Source organism: Hypomesus transpacificus, chromosome 20, assembly GCF_021917145.1.
Source record: "Hypomesus transpacificus isolate Combined female chromosome 20, fHypTra1, whole genome shotgun sequence".
Classification (NCBI taxonomy): Eukaryota; Metazoa; Chordata; class Actinopteri; order Osmeriformes; family Osmeridae; genus Hypomesus; species Hypomesus transpacificus.
This window is the reverse complement of record NC_061079.1, coordinates 3,264,488-3,281,789: the sequence shown is the minus strand read 5'-3', so window position 1 is coordinate 3,281,789 and position 17,302 is coordinate 3,264,488. Positions and strand designations below refer to the sequence as shown.

Below are 17,302 nucleotides of genomic sequence, written 5' to 3'. Positions count from 1 at the left end.
ACCACACAGATTATTGTGCCTGGTTGGCACACACGCAGACATATTCGAAAGCAAGCCCGCTTACACACACACATATCCTGTAGATCACTTGTAATGTGTTGAATGTTGTAGTAATTGTTTCAGTAACCAACTGGCTGCCTGCCTGCCCGCCTGCCTGCCTTCCTGCCCGCCTGCCTGCCCGTCCACCTGCCTGCCCGCCTGCCTTCTTGACAGTGCAAAAACATGTCTCGACATTGATCTCCAACTGTTTAGTCTGAGCAAACAGCGTAAGATATTAATGAGGGTGTGATGTCTGTGTGTGACACACTTACAAACACACACATCAGTTCCTTATGGTCTGTCAATGTAGATAAGCTAAAGACAAAACCGTCAAGCCTCCTACCAGCTTCCAGCCCACTCCCCTCCCTCCCTCTCCCCTCCCTCCATCCTTCCCTCCCTCCCTCCCTCCATCCCTCTCCCCTCCCTCCATCCTTCCTTCCCTCCCTCCCTCCCTCCCTCCCTCTATCCCTCTCCCCTCCCTCCATCCTTCCCTCCCTCCCTCCAACCCTCTCCCCTTCCTTTTACCCCTCTCCACCTTCCCAATCCACCCCCCTCTCTATCCTCTCTCCATCCGTCCCCACCTCTCCCCCTCCACCCCCCTCTCTCATCCTCCCCTCCTCTCCACCGCCCCTCCCCTCCTCTTCCATAATTTTCTTGCACCAGACAGCTCAGAGTGGAGAATGGTAGAGCAAGCGTGACAGATTTACAGAAGCTCTGATGTCATAACCTCTCATCAATCATCATGAAGACTGCCCCAGAGAAGTATGTGAGTATGTAGTGAGAGTGTGTCAGTGAGAGTGTGTGTGTGTGTAAAAGTGTGTGTGTGCATGTATGCGTGTGTGAGTGTGTGTCAGCAAGTGTGTGTTAGTGAGAGTGTGTGTGTGTATGTGTTAGTTAAATTGTGTGTGTTAAGAGTGTGTGTCTGTGTGTGTATTAGTGAGAGTGTGTGTATCTTAGTTAGTGTGGTGTTCGTGAGTTTATGTGTGAGTGTGTGTGTGTTAGTGTGTATGTTTGTGTGTGTTACTGAGGGCGTGTATTTGTAGAGACAGTGTCTTTCTGACCAGAAGAGGGAGTTGAGGAGTAAACTTGGAATATTTTACAGAGAACCTGGCAGAGCTTCATAGAAACATGACTGAACCAGACATAATCTGACAGAACTTAATTGGAGCTGATACAGCTTCATACAACCTGAAAGTTACTGATTGAAACGTACAGAACTTGAAAGAAACAAATAGAAAATGAACAGAACCTGATAGAACCTGACAGAACTTCAAATAATGTTATACAAATTATTAGAACGTGATAAAACCACATACCATCTGATAGAACCCTGTAGAACAGGATATAACTTAATAGAGCTTAAAGGTCCCATGACATAAAATGTTCACTTTAGGAGGTTATTTAACATTAATATGAGGTCCCCTAGCCTGCCTTTGGTCCCCCAGTGGCTAGAAATTTCGATAGGTGTAAACCAAGCCCTGGGTATTCTTCTCCGCCTTTGAGAAAATGAAATCTGAAACGTTCAGTTTTGAAAATGCTTGTTTTATGACGTTATAAGAGCGAATGTTACCTCCCCTTTCTCTGCTTTTAATGCACAGAGAATTTGGCCCACCTATGAGAAAATGAGCTATGACCGTACGAGCGTGATATTGGTTTTCCTCGAGACATCATGGCTTGCAAACGACCGAAGCATGGCAGTTAGCCCCGCCTCTTTCTTCCTCATAGCATTTAAAGCTACAGACACAGAAACAGCACCTCCTGAGGAAAGCTCATTGTGGGACTGCTCGTAGTGGGTGTAATTCTGCACCAAGGCTGAATTTCCGGAAAGAAACTTCAGATAAAGTATTAGGGGACCATTAAGGCCTATATAAAAGCATCCAAAAACAGCATGTCATGAGATTTTTTAAACGTAATACAACTTAATAAATCTGACAGAACTTCACAGAACTTAATAAAACCTGAGATAACCTAATATAACTTACCAGAACCAAAAACAACTCACTAGAACCAGACAGATCCAGATAGAACTTGTTACACCATATGTGAGCATGGAGGGTGTGTATGGTACAGCTGCTCCTGACTGATCATCTTTCAGATGTCAGGAGCATCTCCTCATCACCGTGACTACAAAGGAAGGGGTTCGGGGGAGTGGCTTCGCGGCGGGGTTTCCGTTTGGTGCAATCACAAGAAATCCTGCTGTCATCTCTCTGGAGAGCCTGCCGTCGACTCCCAGTCTCGGAGCGCTCATCATGTACTGCTGGTTACACACACACTCTCTCTCTATCACACACACAAACCACACATTTACCCTCACACACTTACTCTCATGCAATCACACATACACTCTCTCTCCATCACACACACACAACTCACACATACCCTTATACACTCACAGTCACGCGTGATCACATTTACGCACAAACACACTCTCTCGCACACACTTACACCCACACACACACTCACACACACGTTTTAGACTCGCAACTGCACTGAACGAACAGTTACGGTCAACATTTACAACTACAGACGAGCAACAAGCCACGGGTCCAGTGTCCTCCTTCACACGCTCTCCGGACACAACCTGCAATTATCTGTGACCTTGCCATGGTATCTCTGAATGGCTCAAAATCCTAATCGCTAATAATTGGGCGTATCACTCTCCCTCTGATCTCCCTCCACCAATAGCTCTGGACCTTCCTCCAACTACACTGACTCATCCACTACATGCTGTCTCTGCTCTAATGAACACACCCATGTTATCAACCGTTATATGCACCACTTCATGGGTGTTACTGTTACTTTGACACATATTTTTCTATATTCAGTACAACAAAGTTTATTTCCTATAAATCTTTACATTCTTCCTAAGGAAAGCGTCAGCGTTTGTAATGTTGACAGGTTGTAGCCACGGCAACAAGATACCTCACTCATACACACTATCTCACACACACCTCTCTCTCTCACACACAAACACACCTTTTTCTCTATTACAAATACAAATACACCCTCACAAATACTCTCACGCTCACACTAGAATGAGAGCACAGCATGGGATCTTGGGTTCCCATACACTGACAACCAATCAGCTTGTTTGCCAATAATGTCATATGACCCAGTGTAGGCCAACCCAGCCAATCAGGCCCTCCACGTAGTATCACTTGTGTCCTTTAGGTGGCAGCACATCACTGAGTGACTGGCACTCATCACCCTCCTCCTTGACAGCCCAGTCTCAGAAGGTGATACACACTTTTCATTTGCAACTTTATTAAATTATCAAACAAAACAAACACAACACGTCAGAATCTTGTCAGGGTACTGGGGACACACACAATAATCTGCAGCCTCCCACAGTCCCTAAATTCCTAACAGGAAGTCTACTGACAATTCAATAAATATCACAGTTCTAGTCATATATACATGTCCCACAAGAGGACACAGCTGTGTGTTTGGCTGCTAGCATGGCTACAGGCTAACATGCTAACTTGTGATCCTTGATTTTCTGCTGTACTTTCCTTATATGCACTATTTTGTATGTTGCCATAAAAGCTTCTGCTAAATAAAAAAACAGTTAAATGTACTGTACATGGTGAGTCTTCGCTCTCATGCATAACCCCTACACGTACTTATACACTGGCGATGCCTTGCTGAAGTGTTTTTAAAAGTATCGATTTGCTCTTTTCATGAAACAACACCATATCAACATCATCTATTTGAGAAAGAACCATTGTCTTTCTCCTCATCGTCAAGCAGCGAATCAAAAATGTGCAATTAATGCTCTATAAGTGGATCTGCAGGAGGGACTGCGGGGTGTCTAGAGTGGATCTGCGGGAGGGACTGCTGAGTGTCTAGAGTGGATCTGCGGGAGGGACTGCTGGTTGTTTAGAGAGGATTTTCGGGAGGGACTGCGGTGTGCTAGAGTGGATCTGCGGGAGGGACTGCGAGGTGTCTAGAGTGGATCCGCAGTAGGGATACGGTGGTGTCAATTCGCCATGCTATGTTTAAAAGCAAAATGTCCAAAGAGTCCACTCTCAAATCACTTTTTGAGAGGGGATTGATACTGAGTGTATGTGTTTGAGTCAGTGGTGGAGCCTGTGTGCGTGTACGTGTGCGTGTTTGGCATCTTAGGGCGGCCCTGGCCTCCTCTTGGCCCGGCGCAGCAACAGATCTTGAGTGCGTTTCTCTGCCAGCAGCTCCTGGATGCGCTTGTTTTGGGTTCTCTCTCTGAATAGGGGCGTCTGAGGTCTCCTCCGGGGCACAAAGGCGTTGATGAAGACCTGGTTCTCCCCACCCACCACCCTGTAGGTCACCTGGTCCACACTGTTGTCCTCCCGACTCTCCCCCGCCTTGGGGGACAAGCTGGCAATGGTGGGGGTGCGGTTGGGGGGGATGGTTGTCCGTCCTGGCGGTCTGGTTGTCATGGTGATCCTACGTCTCGGCTGGAAAGTGGCCGGTAAAGGTGTTACTCTGGACAACCAGACTTGTGTGACATCATCGCCCCAAACCAGAGGCGTCGTGGAGGACTCTGGAAGTTGTCTAGTCCCGGTTGCTGATTGGTCGCTGCTGGGCAGAACCTTGGGATGTATGGGTGAGGCTGTGGTGGTGCGGGTTGGAACTGAGACCTTCTCGCTAAGCCTGATGGGAGTTGTAGTTCTGGTGGTGGTGGCAGGCAGGACAGTGGTCCTGGTTCTGGTTCTGGTCTTGGTCTTGGGTGGTCTGGTTGTGGTTGCAGGGGTGAGCCGGGTGGTGGAGTGCTCATCTTCATAGTCCTCATATTCTACGTAGACAAAGTCTGGGGTAGGTGCGGGGCTGTCGGTAGTGGGGGCAGCGCTGTCAGAAAGGGGCTGGCTGGTGGGCACAAGCCCGGGGCTGCGGGTCCAAGTGGGTTTGGACTGGGCTGGTTCTGTGCTGTGGGTCCTGGAGAGGTTGAAGCTGGCCGGGTTGGGGGTGTACAACCAGGATCCAGTGAAGTTAGAGCGAGTTGGTTCTGTGGTGTAGAACCAGGGTCCAGTGAGGTTGAGCCCCCTAGTGAAGTTCCCATCACTGCACGATCTGCAGCACATCTTCTGGTAGCTAGGGATGGAGCAATACCTGAGAAAAACAGAACAAGGAACTAAGAACCCAGATACAAAAACCCAAGCCTGAGAAGCCAGGAACTGGGAACCCAGATACATAACATGGACCTGAGAACCAGGAACTGAGAAACCCAAAACAAAGAAGACAGAAAAAAGAACCCAGGTACGGAGAACCCTGGTACAGAGAACCCCGATTGAGAATCAAGGTCTCGGAGCAAACAGTTCTTGATTTCAAATGGTAGACAGCATTTCTGGTGTGGGTTTTTGGAAAGAATTTATGATTTACAGAATCAGAGATTAACCGTACCTGCTCAGAACCTCCATACGACAGAACACAGACTTGTCCCCCTTGCAGCGCTGCCCTGTGGTGAAATACAAACAACCCTAATGGTTAGGTTTTGGGTCAGATGCCTTCAACCATGTAAGTGAAATTCCAGATGTGGTGTTTGGATTCAGGAGAGAGGAGCTGGACGAGGCAGACAGAGATAAGAATTAGACCGAAAGTGATAGTCTGACCAGAAGAGGTTTAATAGACAGAGATAGAAACATGGAGTCTTTTAGTTCAGCAGTTCTAGAGAACCAGAACTAGGCAGTCTAGGAATGGTCATTGAGAGCATCAAATCCAACATCTGAGTTTCCTCCAGATCTCTTCCGTAGTGAGGTCGGTATTAAACCACAACTCCCAGAAGACCTTGAGGTCATGCGGACATTTTGGTGTCCAAGAACAACTGATTTTACTGGAGGTCCTAGAAGGTCGATCTTGATACAGGTTCAAAGATCACAGTTTGGATATACACAGTCTCATTGGTCTGACACACACACCTACACAAACATACATACATACATACATACATACATACATACATACATACATACATACATACATACATACATACATACATACATACATACATACATACATACATACATACATACATACATACATACATACATACATACATACATACATACATACATAAATACATACATACATACACTTACACATAGTGCAGACAGTCAGCTGATGTAATTTATGTCCCTCTGAGCTGCTAAATACAGTGAGTAACATGATAATTATACTCCTCTTCCTCCTCGCACACACACACACACACACACACAAAAACATTAATAAAACCCCATAGTCCCACTACACTGTTTATATTGTGAAGAGGAGGTGAAGGAGGTCAAGGAGAAGGAGGAAAGGCATAGGAAAAAGAAAAATAGAGGCTGAGAAAGAGGAGGAAGAGGAGGAGCACCTTGGGTGGTCAGGGGCCCTAAATAGAAGGAGTCAGGCTTAGGAGAGGCGGAGAGAGAGAGGAGGAGTGGTCAGGGCTCAGAGGTCAGGCTCAGGGTTAGGAGAGGAAGAGTCCAGCTCATCAGGAGCAAGCAGCGTAGAGCGCAAGGGGCAGAGCTAAACACTGGGCGTTTACTGGACGAGATCTTGGGTGCCGGGAACTCTGGGTTGGCTCTGGAGAGCCACTGGATCAGGAAATTACGCTGGTCACCTGACAGAAGGAATAAGGAAAAATACTCAAACAACCAAATGACAATCTTTGTATATGTGAATGTATATTATGTCTGTCCGTGCAAGAGAGTGTGTGTGCATAGTCTGTGCATACACGTGTGCGTGTGTAGGACTTACTACATAAACGTGAGGTGGAAGGCTTGCTATCCAATGTTTGTGTGTGTGTGTGTGTGTGTGAGAGTGTTTACATTTACATTTAGTCATTTAGCAGACGCTCTTATCCAGAGCGACTTACAGTAAGTACAGGGACATTCCCCCCGAGGCAAGTAGTGAAGTGAAGTGCCTTTCGCAAGGACACATCGTCATTTGACACTGACGGGAATTGAACCTGCAATCTTCTGATTACTAGCCTGATTTCCTAACCGCTCGGCCATCTGACTCCTTATTTGTGTGTTTGTGTGTGTGTGTTTAAGTGTGCGTGTGGACCCACCAGGGCAGGGGACCAGGTTACAGGGGCGGGTGGTGGGAGGCTTGCTATCCTGGCACAGTCCTGCAGAATTGTCGGGCGTGGAGCACATCACCTGCCTCTCCTGAGTCCCGTTACCACAGGACACCGAGCACTGACACAGGCACACACACACATGCATGAATCAAAACACACAAGTGCATGAACACATACACACACACACACACCTACCCCCCTCCTCCACTCACACAGACACAAATGCCTCCTCTCTCAACACACATACACACAAACACACCAACACACACACCTGCCCCCCTCCTCTAAACACACACACCTGCCCCTTCCCTCTCTACACACGCACGCCTGCCTACTCCATCGACACAAACACACAGACAACTGCCCCCGTCCTCTACGCACCCACTCACACTCAGGGCCATACCTGAGACCAGGGCCCGCTCCTCCACGACGCGGGGCAGAGATGGCGGTTGCAGGGCCTCCTTCCCTCCGGTCGCTCGTCGCTGCAGTACTTTGAGTGGATGGAGCGCTGGCCTCCGTCCAGCAGGGGCTGGAGACAGCGCACAGAGCGTGTCTGTAGCCCCGTCTTACCACAGGGGGCGCTGCAGTCTTCCCAGTCCCCCAACTTCCAGCTGGACACACGCAGACAGGGGTGTGAGCACCGAGTCTTGGAAACACACACACGCACACACACATGCACACAAACACATGCACACTTCCATACAAACGCACAGTCACACACAAACTCACACACACGCTCACAAACATACACACACTCCCTGCACCTACACAGGGTGTGAGCAGGGTTTGAGGTTGCAGTCACGGCTGATGGCTCTGGGCTTGTCGATGTTCACACAGAACGTCCGATGGACCATCTTCCCATCTGCCTTCCTGCGACAGCCAAACCGGGTGTACTGTTTACCTGGAGCACAGTGACACACACACAATACCACAACACGGTTTTACCTGGAGCACAGTCACACAAAACACCACAACACTGTTTACCTGGAGCCCTGTCACACAAAACACCACAACACCGTTTACCTGGATCAGAATCACACACACAAAAATGTTACCAGTAGTCACACACAACACTGAAACACTGTAATTGTGTAGCCACATACAACACTGTTTACTTGTCGTCACACACCACAAAACTGTTTACCTGTCACACACAACACCACAAAAGTGCATGAACATACACACAACACCACAAAAAAGAAAGACAGCAAGAGAGGAAAGGAGAGAGAAAACTACCTGATCCACAGCGCTTAGATCAATGGGAAAGAGAGAGAGAGAAAGTAAGGTAAACTTGTGCCGCTCTTTATTGAGACATTCACAAATTTAAAACGCTCTACTGAAACTATCCTTTTCTCCCCGCTCCAACCCCACCCAACACAGACACAAAACGAAAAACCCTAAATCCACATCACACACAATGACATACAAGTAATTGAACGTAAACATCCAAGACACCACACCCCCTCAAACTCATTAACCTGCTTCCTCAGTAGAACACATGCATACTCAACATGCAGAGACCCCTAACCTTGCTTAACCTTGAGCATTTGTCCTGGGTCAGTAAGACCAATCCCCTCACCTCGTTCCTATGTGATGGCCGGCTTGGCAGCCTGACATTCCCATAAACGATTTAGCAGCACACATTTATCACTGATTGTGAGGGAGGACGGGAGACACATCATAAACATTTTCTACATAAACAGTCCACCACAGCTTGATCTGTATCCTCTCCAACAGCATTAGCACTGCATTAACGTGTTTACATTCCCTAAACAAATGTCTAGAACAGTTTCCTTCCACCCACATCAAGGGCTCCCCTCCCTCACCCCTCCACCCCGGGAGTAGCAGTTGGTCACAGTAACCCAACACAAGCCCTATGAACCATCCTTCATTGCAGGTCTCCTGTCCTTTTGGGAATGGGGGGCTCATACAGCATTCGCCAACTACACCTTTCCGCATTGGCCTACCCCCAAAACACCTACCACTGGTGACACTCAACTCCCTGCAAGGCCTTGAAGTTCTTCACTTTTGACCCAGGCTGTGTACAACAGCCGTCAACAGCCAAGTTGTGGGCAAATGGGCTCCTCCCACCCCCACGGCCTCTCCTCTATGCCCCTCCTCCGTGAGGGTGGGAGCCCGGGCCCCAAAGCAGCTGTCTCCCAGTTCCCCAATAGTCTCGGGACGGCTTGCGGTTGGATCGCTGCTGCCCTCCTCTCCATATCGACCAGACCCTGCCCCCCCCCCATCCCTTTCTCCCATCCCCCCCTCCAACCACAGGCAGGTGCAGAATTGGTGCTCTCCAGCCAGCGGTAACCTGACCAGAAGAAATCCACAAGCTTCCTCTGGAGATCTCCTAGGAGGCCCCATGAAGGGTTGAGCACAGCCAGCCGCTACCAGAGTGATCCCAGCCTCCTGAACCACATCTGGGTTAGGAGGCACTTCCACGCAAACTGGAAGTTCTCAGGACAGGAAGCCTGAGTCACGATCCCCAGTTTTTCCTGACACATTCCTCTGAGTCCCCCCTGTAGGCCTACAGGGGGGACTACAGGCCTACTCCCCCCTGTAGGCCTCCTTCCACCAACGTCAGCCCCACTTTACCTCAGCCCACCCCTCAGATACCATCAGACTGTCCTGCAGTAACCTCACACCCTGCTTTCCACCAACTAACACTGTCACCTGCAGGGGCAGAGATGGTTATGCTGGTGTCGAGGCCTTCCTCTGGTGACCCTCCCCCCCCCCCCCCCCCCCCCCCCCCACAGACTCGTGAGGTACAACCCCAGCAGAGACTCCATGGCCTGGATGTACAGTTTGCACCTCCTACCGTCACCATCCAGGCAGCTCCCACACACAGACGCTTCAACCCCAGTCAATAAAACCGTCCAAACAGGTGTGTGACCACTTTGAAACCAACAACTACGATGACAAGAGAAAGCCGAAGAAGCTTAAGAGCCAGAGCCTTAACACCAAACCAGCTCTCAGAAAAGACAGAGAGAGAGGGGTGGGGTGGTGATAAAGAGTGGGAGATAGAGAGAGTGACATAGTTACCTCCTCCACAGTGCTTGGAAAGGGAGAGAGCGAGGGGGGGGGAAGAGGGAGAGGTAAAGAGAGGGGGGAGAGGGAGAACAAGAGATGGAGAGGGAGAGAGAGCTACCTCCTCCACAGTGCTTGGAGCAGTGGGACCACTTCTTCAGGGCCCACTCGAAGAACACTGTGTCTTCCTGTAGCAGGTTGGTCTCCATGGAGACCTGCAGCTCCTCATGGAGAATGTACTTGTAGGACAGTGTCACCTTGGAGTCTCCATGGGAACGGATCTACAGACAGACACCAAGCAACATGGAACATGGATATTACTGTAGGTCCTACATTCCAACTTACCATGACTTGAACCCTGTGTGTTTTGAATGTTTTAAGTAGCAAGTTCTAGGTTCTACCTCACCATGACTAGAACATTGTGGGCCCTATCACCCAGAGGAATTGACTTTGTACATCGACGCATGTATCATTCCTATTTTGAACCTGACGCACAGCGGACTTTTGCCTCCACAGACGCATGTCCGGGAATTAACTTGAGCTCCCAGGGGCAGTTAAGCGAAAAGAGGAGGCGTGTTCCGGTGCAAACGTTCCCTTCTGCTATTTTGTTTCAGAAGTTTCAGAAAACAATTCAACCACAGACCAGGAAAAACGTTGTCTAAAGTCAGTGGCGCATGATTCAGATTTTATTTTAAGGGCGCATGCTTGGCCATAATGTAGCATTTGCACACACGCATACACTTCGCTTCTCCATTGAAGATGTGAAAATAGGCATAAATCTAGCGTACACATTTACCAAAATTATTCTGGCAAATTGCAGTAATGACGGATCAAACCTGTTGTATCAATAGTGGCAAGACACATAGGTATATAAGGACAAAGCTTATTTGGGTGGGTTTCTCCCATCCCCATACAATGTCACTTCTCCATCTTTCACAGGCCTGACGAGAACGTCTGTCTCCTCGGCTGTGAACCGCTCCTGGCGTGCGCCTGGAAAATCTGCCATTATAATAGCAATCCGCCATGGAACAAGGGCGCCTGCTATTAAAGGGAATGTGAGATGCCGCTCTGATTGGTTTATTGCACGGTATGCCCAAACCACACCTATGAGTAATGTAGCTACTTCAGACCAACCCATTTTAAATTTGCGGGTATATTAGCAGCAGCGCCTGCGTTCCGCCCACAAAGTTACTTGCATTTTGCATTTAATACTTGCACTTCAGATCGTTTGAATAGGGCCCTGTATCTGGTCCATGTTCTAGGTTCTAGCTTCTACCTCACTATGACTACAACCATGTGTGCTCTGAATGTTCTAGGTTCTACCTCACCATGGCTAGAACCCTGTGTGCTCTGAATGTTCTAGGTTCTACCTCACCATTACTAGAACCCTGTATGCTCTGAATGTTCTAAGTTCTACCTCACCATTACTAGAAACCTGTATGCACTGAATGTTCTAGGTTCTACCTGACCATTACTAGATTCCTGTTTGCTCTGAATATTCTATGTTCCACCTCACGATGACTAGAAACCTGTATCATCTCCATTTTCTAGGTTCCATGTTCTAAAGTCTAGTTCACCTCACCATGATTAGAACCCCATATCGTAGGGGACCAATGCTCTGGATGGTCTCCATGTCATCATCATTCTGGTACTCCCACTCCACGCCCTTTTCAATCAGCACACAGGATTCTGGGAAATTATCCTCGCCGTTCAAGAAGAGGTCGCCTGTCACCTGGTTTTTTACCGCTACAGGAAACATGATGATGAAATATTGTGTAATATTACACTTTAAGTGTATTTGTGTTGGGGTGTGTGCGTGCGTGTGTGTGTGTGCGTTAGGGTGTATGTGAGGTAGTGTGTGATGTGGTGTGTTGGTAGACATACTCAGGATCTGGGCCATGATGTGTAAAGGTGTGAAAAGATGTGTGAGTGTTTGAGGTGTGTGTGTGTGTGAGGTGGTGTGTGTAAAGGTGTGTCAACGTGTACGTGTGGTCATACCGAGGATGTGTGGCGTGGCCTTAGACTCCTGGATCAGCAGGTGTCGGGCTCCCTTAGGAATCTCCAGGATCTTCAGGTAACCTAGGAAACAACACGCACCCAGGTTTGAAAGTGTGTGTGTTAGAGAGAGACTATGTGTGTGTGTGTGTGTGTGTGTCTGCGTGTGTGTATGTGAGAGTATGTGTTTGAATGTGAGTGTGTATGCCAGTGTGTTTGTATGTGAGAAAGTGTGTGTGTGGTGGCAACCCTGGAGCTCGGGGTCAGGTGATCTAGTACTACAGAAGCCCACTCCCCGCCTGGCTAACGAGGACCACAGCTGCACCTTGTCAGCTAATCAGGGCGAGCCGCAGTATATAAGCTGACCAGTACAGGGGAGCAGGGGGGAGAGCAACCATGGTGGGAGCTGCAGTGGACAGATAATTCACCTTGTTTCCCCTCATTCATCAGGCTTAGAGAACCACTAGTAAGATGGGGCCTGGCAGTGGAACTTTCCCTCCATTACAATTATTTTTTTTTAACTTTAGTTTGCTGTTTTATTTATTAAATACCCTACCTGGGTTGAACTGTCCCTGGGTGTGCTGTTTCCTTCGGCCATACGTGGTCAAAGCCTGAGTGAGCCTCTGACTGGGCATATAGCCAATCATATTTTAAGATATTGGGGTGGCGAATCAGATTTCAGGGGTGGCCCGTGCCACCCTAGGCCACTCCCTGAACACGCCACTGTTGGGTACCACAGTGTATGTGTATAAGTGAGTATGTGTGTGTGTCATCTTACCCAGTTTCTTGGTGCTGCGTGTGAAGTTGCCTTTGATGATCTTGCAGCTGGAGTTGTCTCCTCCACACACCCCACACTTATCCTCCTGCAGGTCTGACGCTATGTGGTTATCACAGCCCACATGCTGCACACACACACACACACACACACAGACAAAAGCACGCCGGCAAACACGCATGCATGCATACACTCACTCACACACATGCACACACACATACAAAAGCATGCACACACATGCACGCACACACACACACGCATGCAAACACACATCCAAATGCATGCACATACATATGCATACACACACATGCAAACACACACAAACACATCCAAATACGGGAACACGCGTGTACACACACATTCAAATACACACACATACACACACACACACGCACACCAGTGTTAAGATAGCTCTCTCAGGACCTCTGTGTAACATTATACGGTCATAAGAAACATTCTGGAAATTTCCGGAAAGGAAAATATTACAAACCTGCTTTCCCAGAAACTGGCCTGAACAATGAAGTTACATTTGTTTATGGAGGGAAGGAGGAGAGATAAAGTAACAGGGAGATAGAGTAGCAGAGAGAGAAAATTTGAGAAAAGAGAGAGAAACAGAGTGAAACACGCGAAGAGAGAAAGAGTAACAAAGAGAGAAACACACAGAAAGAGTAACAGAGAGAGAGAGAGGGACACAGAAAGAAAGAGAAAAAGAGAAGGACACAGAAAGAAATAGAGAGAGAGAGAGAGAGAGAGAGAGAGAGAGAGAGAGAGATAGAGAGAGAGGGAGAGAGAGAGAGAGAGAGAGAGAGAGAGAGAGAGAGAGAGAGAGAGAGAGAGAGAGAGAGAGAGAGAGAGAGAGAGAGAGAGAGAGAGAGAGAGAGAGAGAGAGAGAGAGAGAGAGAGAGAGAGAGAGAGAGAGAGAGAGAGAGAGAGAGAGAGAGAGAGAGCAGTCTCCAGCCGGATAAGTAGGTCTGGCAGATGTATGTGGAAAAGCTCAGTAACTTTTTGAGACAGAAGGAGCTGTAGGGGATGACATCATCACCCATCTGGCTCTGGTTCCTCTGCTGGAGACTCGGGTTCAAAGCCCTTACTGCTGTAACACAGGAGCACCCTGCACCCATTAGACCAGGAGGCCTAGGGTCTGCATGAGGGGATGGAAGCCCAGTTTCCAAACCATCTCCCCTACATTAGCAGAGTGAAAGTCTGCCCTGGTTTGATTTTCTCTCTCACACATACACACAAACACACACACACGTACCTCACAGTCTCCTCTGACACACACACTGTACGCGTCTTTGTAGGAGCAGCGTGTCCCATCATGCACCATTCTGTTCATCGCGACCACGTCCCCCGTCTCCCTGGACTGACAGTACAGCTGACACCTCTCATCATCTATGAGAGGAGAGAAGAGGAGCAGAGTAGGAGAGATGAAGAGAGGAGAGGAGAGGAAAGGAGAGAAGAGGAACATAGTAGGGGAGATGAAGAGAGGAGAGGAAAGGAGAGAAGAGGAGCAGAGTAGGAGAGATGAAGAGAGGAGAGGAGCAGAATAGGAGAGATGAAGAGAGGAGAGGAAAGAAAATGAGAGGAGAGGAGAAAAATAAGGAATGAAAAGGATAACAGTGGGAAGGATGAAAAAGTGATCAAAATCAATCAACGGTGTTATTATGTTTCTATGAAATGCATGTTTATCTTCTGTCGGTAACGGCACAGAGAAATGGAATGTGACACCATGTGTAATCTGATCAGCCTGAAAGTGGTCCTCTCTCTCTCTGACTGTCTCTCTCTCTTTCCATATCTCTGTCTCTCTCTGTGTCTCACTTTCTCTCGGTCTCTGTCTCCCTCTCTCTGTCTCTCTCTGTGTCTCTCTTTCTCTCTGTCTCTGTCTCCCTCTCTCTGTCTCTACCCAGGATCCACAGCTAACGACAGCAGGTCAAATCACAAACCAGATCATGTTCATGACAAATGACTTGACCACCTGTCCTTATCCAAACTTTCCTCACTCACACAAACACACACACATACACACACACACAGCCACACAGCCACACACCAACACAGTTACACACACACACACACACACACAATCATATCAATTTCAACCAGTTCAACTCATCGACCCCCTCTTTTGCAACCTGCTCCTCCTCCTCTCTCTCTCCTGCTACGCCCACTCTACCTCCTCCTCCTGCTCCTCTCCTCCTCCTCATTCTACAACTTCTTCTCCTGCTCCACCCTTTCTTCTTCCTCCTCTCCTTTCAGCTTCTCCTCCCTGTCCTCCTTCTTTCCTTCCCCCTCTCCTCCTCCTGCTCTTCCTCTCCTCTTCTCCCTCCTTCTTCTTCCTCTCTTCTCTGTATTTTCACAGTGCTCCCAGCAGCCCTCCTTATGTAACTCTAACTTTATGACTGGTTGTCGTGGTTTTGGCTCCCGTCTGCAGATCAGGGATGTGATTGGTCGATGAGAGGAAGTTTATCCTTACAGCTCTCCACTGACTCAACTCCCACTTAACACATATCTGATCCACCCCAGTACTTGCCTCTGAGACACAGTGTGTGTGTGTGAGTGTGTGTTAAGAATGGGTGAGCGTCTATGCATGTCTTTGAACGTGTGTGTGCGTGCGTGTGCATATGACCATTAGATGAGTGTGTGGGTGTGAGCATGTGCTCTTGTATGTGTGTGTGTGTGTGTATGTGTCTCACGATCGGGGTGTTCGTAGGGCAGCCAGTGGTGCTTGCTCTCCTCGTGCAGGAAGTAGGGGTCCCACATCCTGCACTGTTCCTCCCTGAAGTCCGCCAGGGCCCTAGTGCACTCCTCCATGTTGCACATCTCAAACTCATAGCTGTTTCCAAAGCAGGTGCGGCCTCCGTTGGATGGCCTGGGGAGGTCACCACAGAGAAGGGCTGTTGCTGTTGCTGTCTTTTTCTTGCAGTGTCTTTTCCTTCCAGTCTACTCGTTAAGATTTGTGTTTATTGTCGCTGTCAATGTTGTTGTTGTCAGTGTTTTTGTTATTATTGTTGTTAATGTTGCCTTCGTTGTCAATGTTGTTGTTGTTATTACTGCTGTTGTTTTTGTTGTTGTTGTTGTGGACTCACGCTGGGTTGTCACACTGGCGCGTGCGGAAGCGGACGCCTCCTCCACAGGTCCGCGAACAGGAGCCAAATTTGGTCCAGGAACTCCAACTCCCATCATGCCTTAGGATCTCAGGGGTGAGTTTGATACAGTAACCTTTAAAACAGTTCTGGGGAAGGGGGATACAAAGATGTAGACATGTATAGAGACAGAGAAGGAAAGAGGGACCATGAACAATACAATGGAGCCAGAGTTAGCTATATAGCTAACTGACATCTGCAGTGCCTGGGCATTTTAAAAGCCATACAAGACAAGAAGAAGAGAGAGGAGGAAGACAGAAAGAGAGAGAGAGAGACAGAGAGAGAGAGAGAGACAGAGAGAGAGAGAGAGAGAGAGAGAGAGAGAGAGAGACAGAAAGAGAGAGAGAGAGAGAGAGAGAGAGAGAGAGAGAGAGAGAGAGAGAGAGAGAGAGAGAGTGAGAGTGAGAGAGAGTGAGAGTGAGTGTAATGGGAGACCTACCTTCCCCGGTCCACACTTGGTGCCGTCGATGGGTGGGCCCTTCTTGGTCTTACAGAACACAGGGTTGTCAAAGTGGCTGCACCACAGCTGCTTACACGGGTCATAGGTGCTGTACTAGAGACACACACACACACACTCACTGCTCTAATATAGGCTGCTGCACACACACACACACTGCTAAACACAGGCTGCACACACACTCCGCTTTAAAAAAGGCTGCACACAAACACACTGACTTCCACTGAAACAGGACAGTTCTAGAACCCCAGCTCAGCTGTCCAGGAAGCTCACCGCCATGCAGGTGCTGTAGCCTGCCCCAAAGTCGAAGCGACACTGGTCGTCCATGGAGTAGCTGAGACCAGGCAACTGGGGCATCGCCGGCCAGTCATGGTCAAACGGGTCATCACGGAGACAGTCGTATGTTCTGGAAGAAGGGGAAGGCATCAGCCGTCGGTTGCTTCCAATCACAACGCAGGCAAATATGTGTCAGGGGTCAGGGTTCATGGTCTTGGGGTTCAGAATTTATGGTTCGTGGGTGAGAGCTGAGGGTTCAGGGGGTCAGGGGTGAGAGGTCAGGGTTCAGGGGTGACGGTCCAGGGTTCAAGGGTGAGGGTTTAGCGGTAAGGGCTGAGGATTCATGGGGTCTGTGGTTAGGGGGGTCAGTGGTCAAGGGTCAGGGGTAATGGTTCAGGGTTCTAGAGTGAGGATACAGGAGGTTTTGGGGTGCCGGTTCAGGGGTTCAGGGGTCGGGAGTGAGGGTTCAGGCGTTCTGGGATCAGGGGTCAGGGGAGAGGACCTACTTGAGGAACTTCTGCAGCTCCTCGTGGCTGCAGCTGGACCAG

At 48.8% G+C, this 17,302-nt stretch overlaps 1 protein-coding gene across 1 annotated transcript in view; it reads right to left on the bottom strand.

Annotated features, from left to right (window-relative positions):
* Positions 1-3,281: 3,281 nt before the first annotated feature.
* The window catches only part of LOC124482617 (A disintegrin and metalloproteinase with thrombospondin motifs 2-like), a 25,657-nt gene continuing 11,636 nt past the window's right edge, over positions 3,282-17,302 (bottom strand). Inside the window, 16 exon segments of the mRNA XM_047043037.1 lie at positions 3,282-5,127; positions 5,419-5,473; positions 6,542-6,616; positions 7,067-7,196; positions 7,482-7,689; positions 7,847-7,979; positions 10,230-10,389; positions 11,691-11,854; positions 12,107-12,187; positions 12,882-13,005; positions 14,137-14,270; positions 15,572-15,747; positions 15,965-16,110; positions 16,461-16,574; positions 16,752-16,884; positions 17,261-17,302. The exon segment at positions 17,261-17,302 is cut by the window's right edge and continues 102 nt beyond it. Coding sequence (XP_046898993.1) covers positions 4,161-5,127; positions 5,419-5,473; positions 6,542-6,616; positions 7,067-7,196; positions 7,482-7,689; positions 7,847-7,979; positions 10,230-10,389; positions 11,691-11,854; positions 12,107-12,187; positions 12,882-13,005; positions 14,137-14,270; positions 15,572-15,747; positions 15,965-16,110; positions 16,461-16,574; positions 16,752-16,884; positions 17,261-17,302 — 2,842 coding nt within the window. The 3' untranslated portion in view covers positions 3,282-4,160.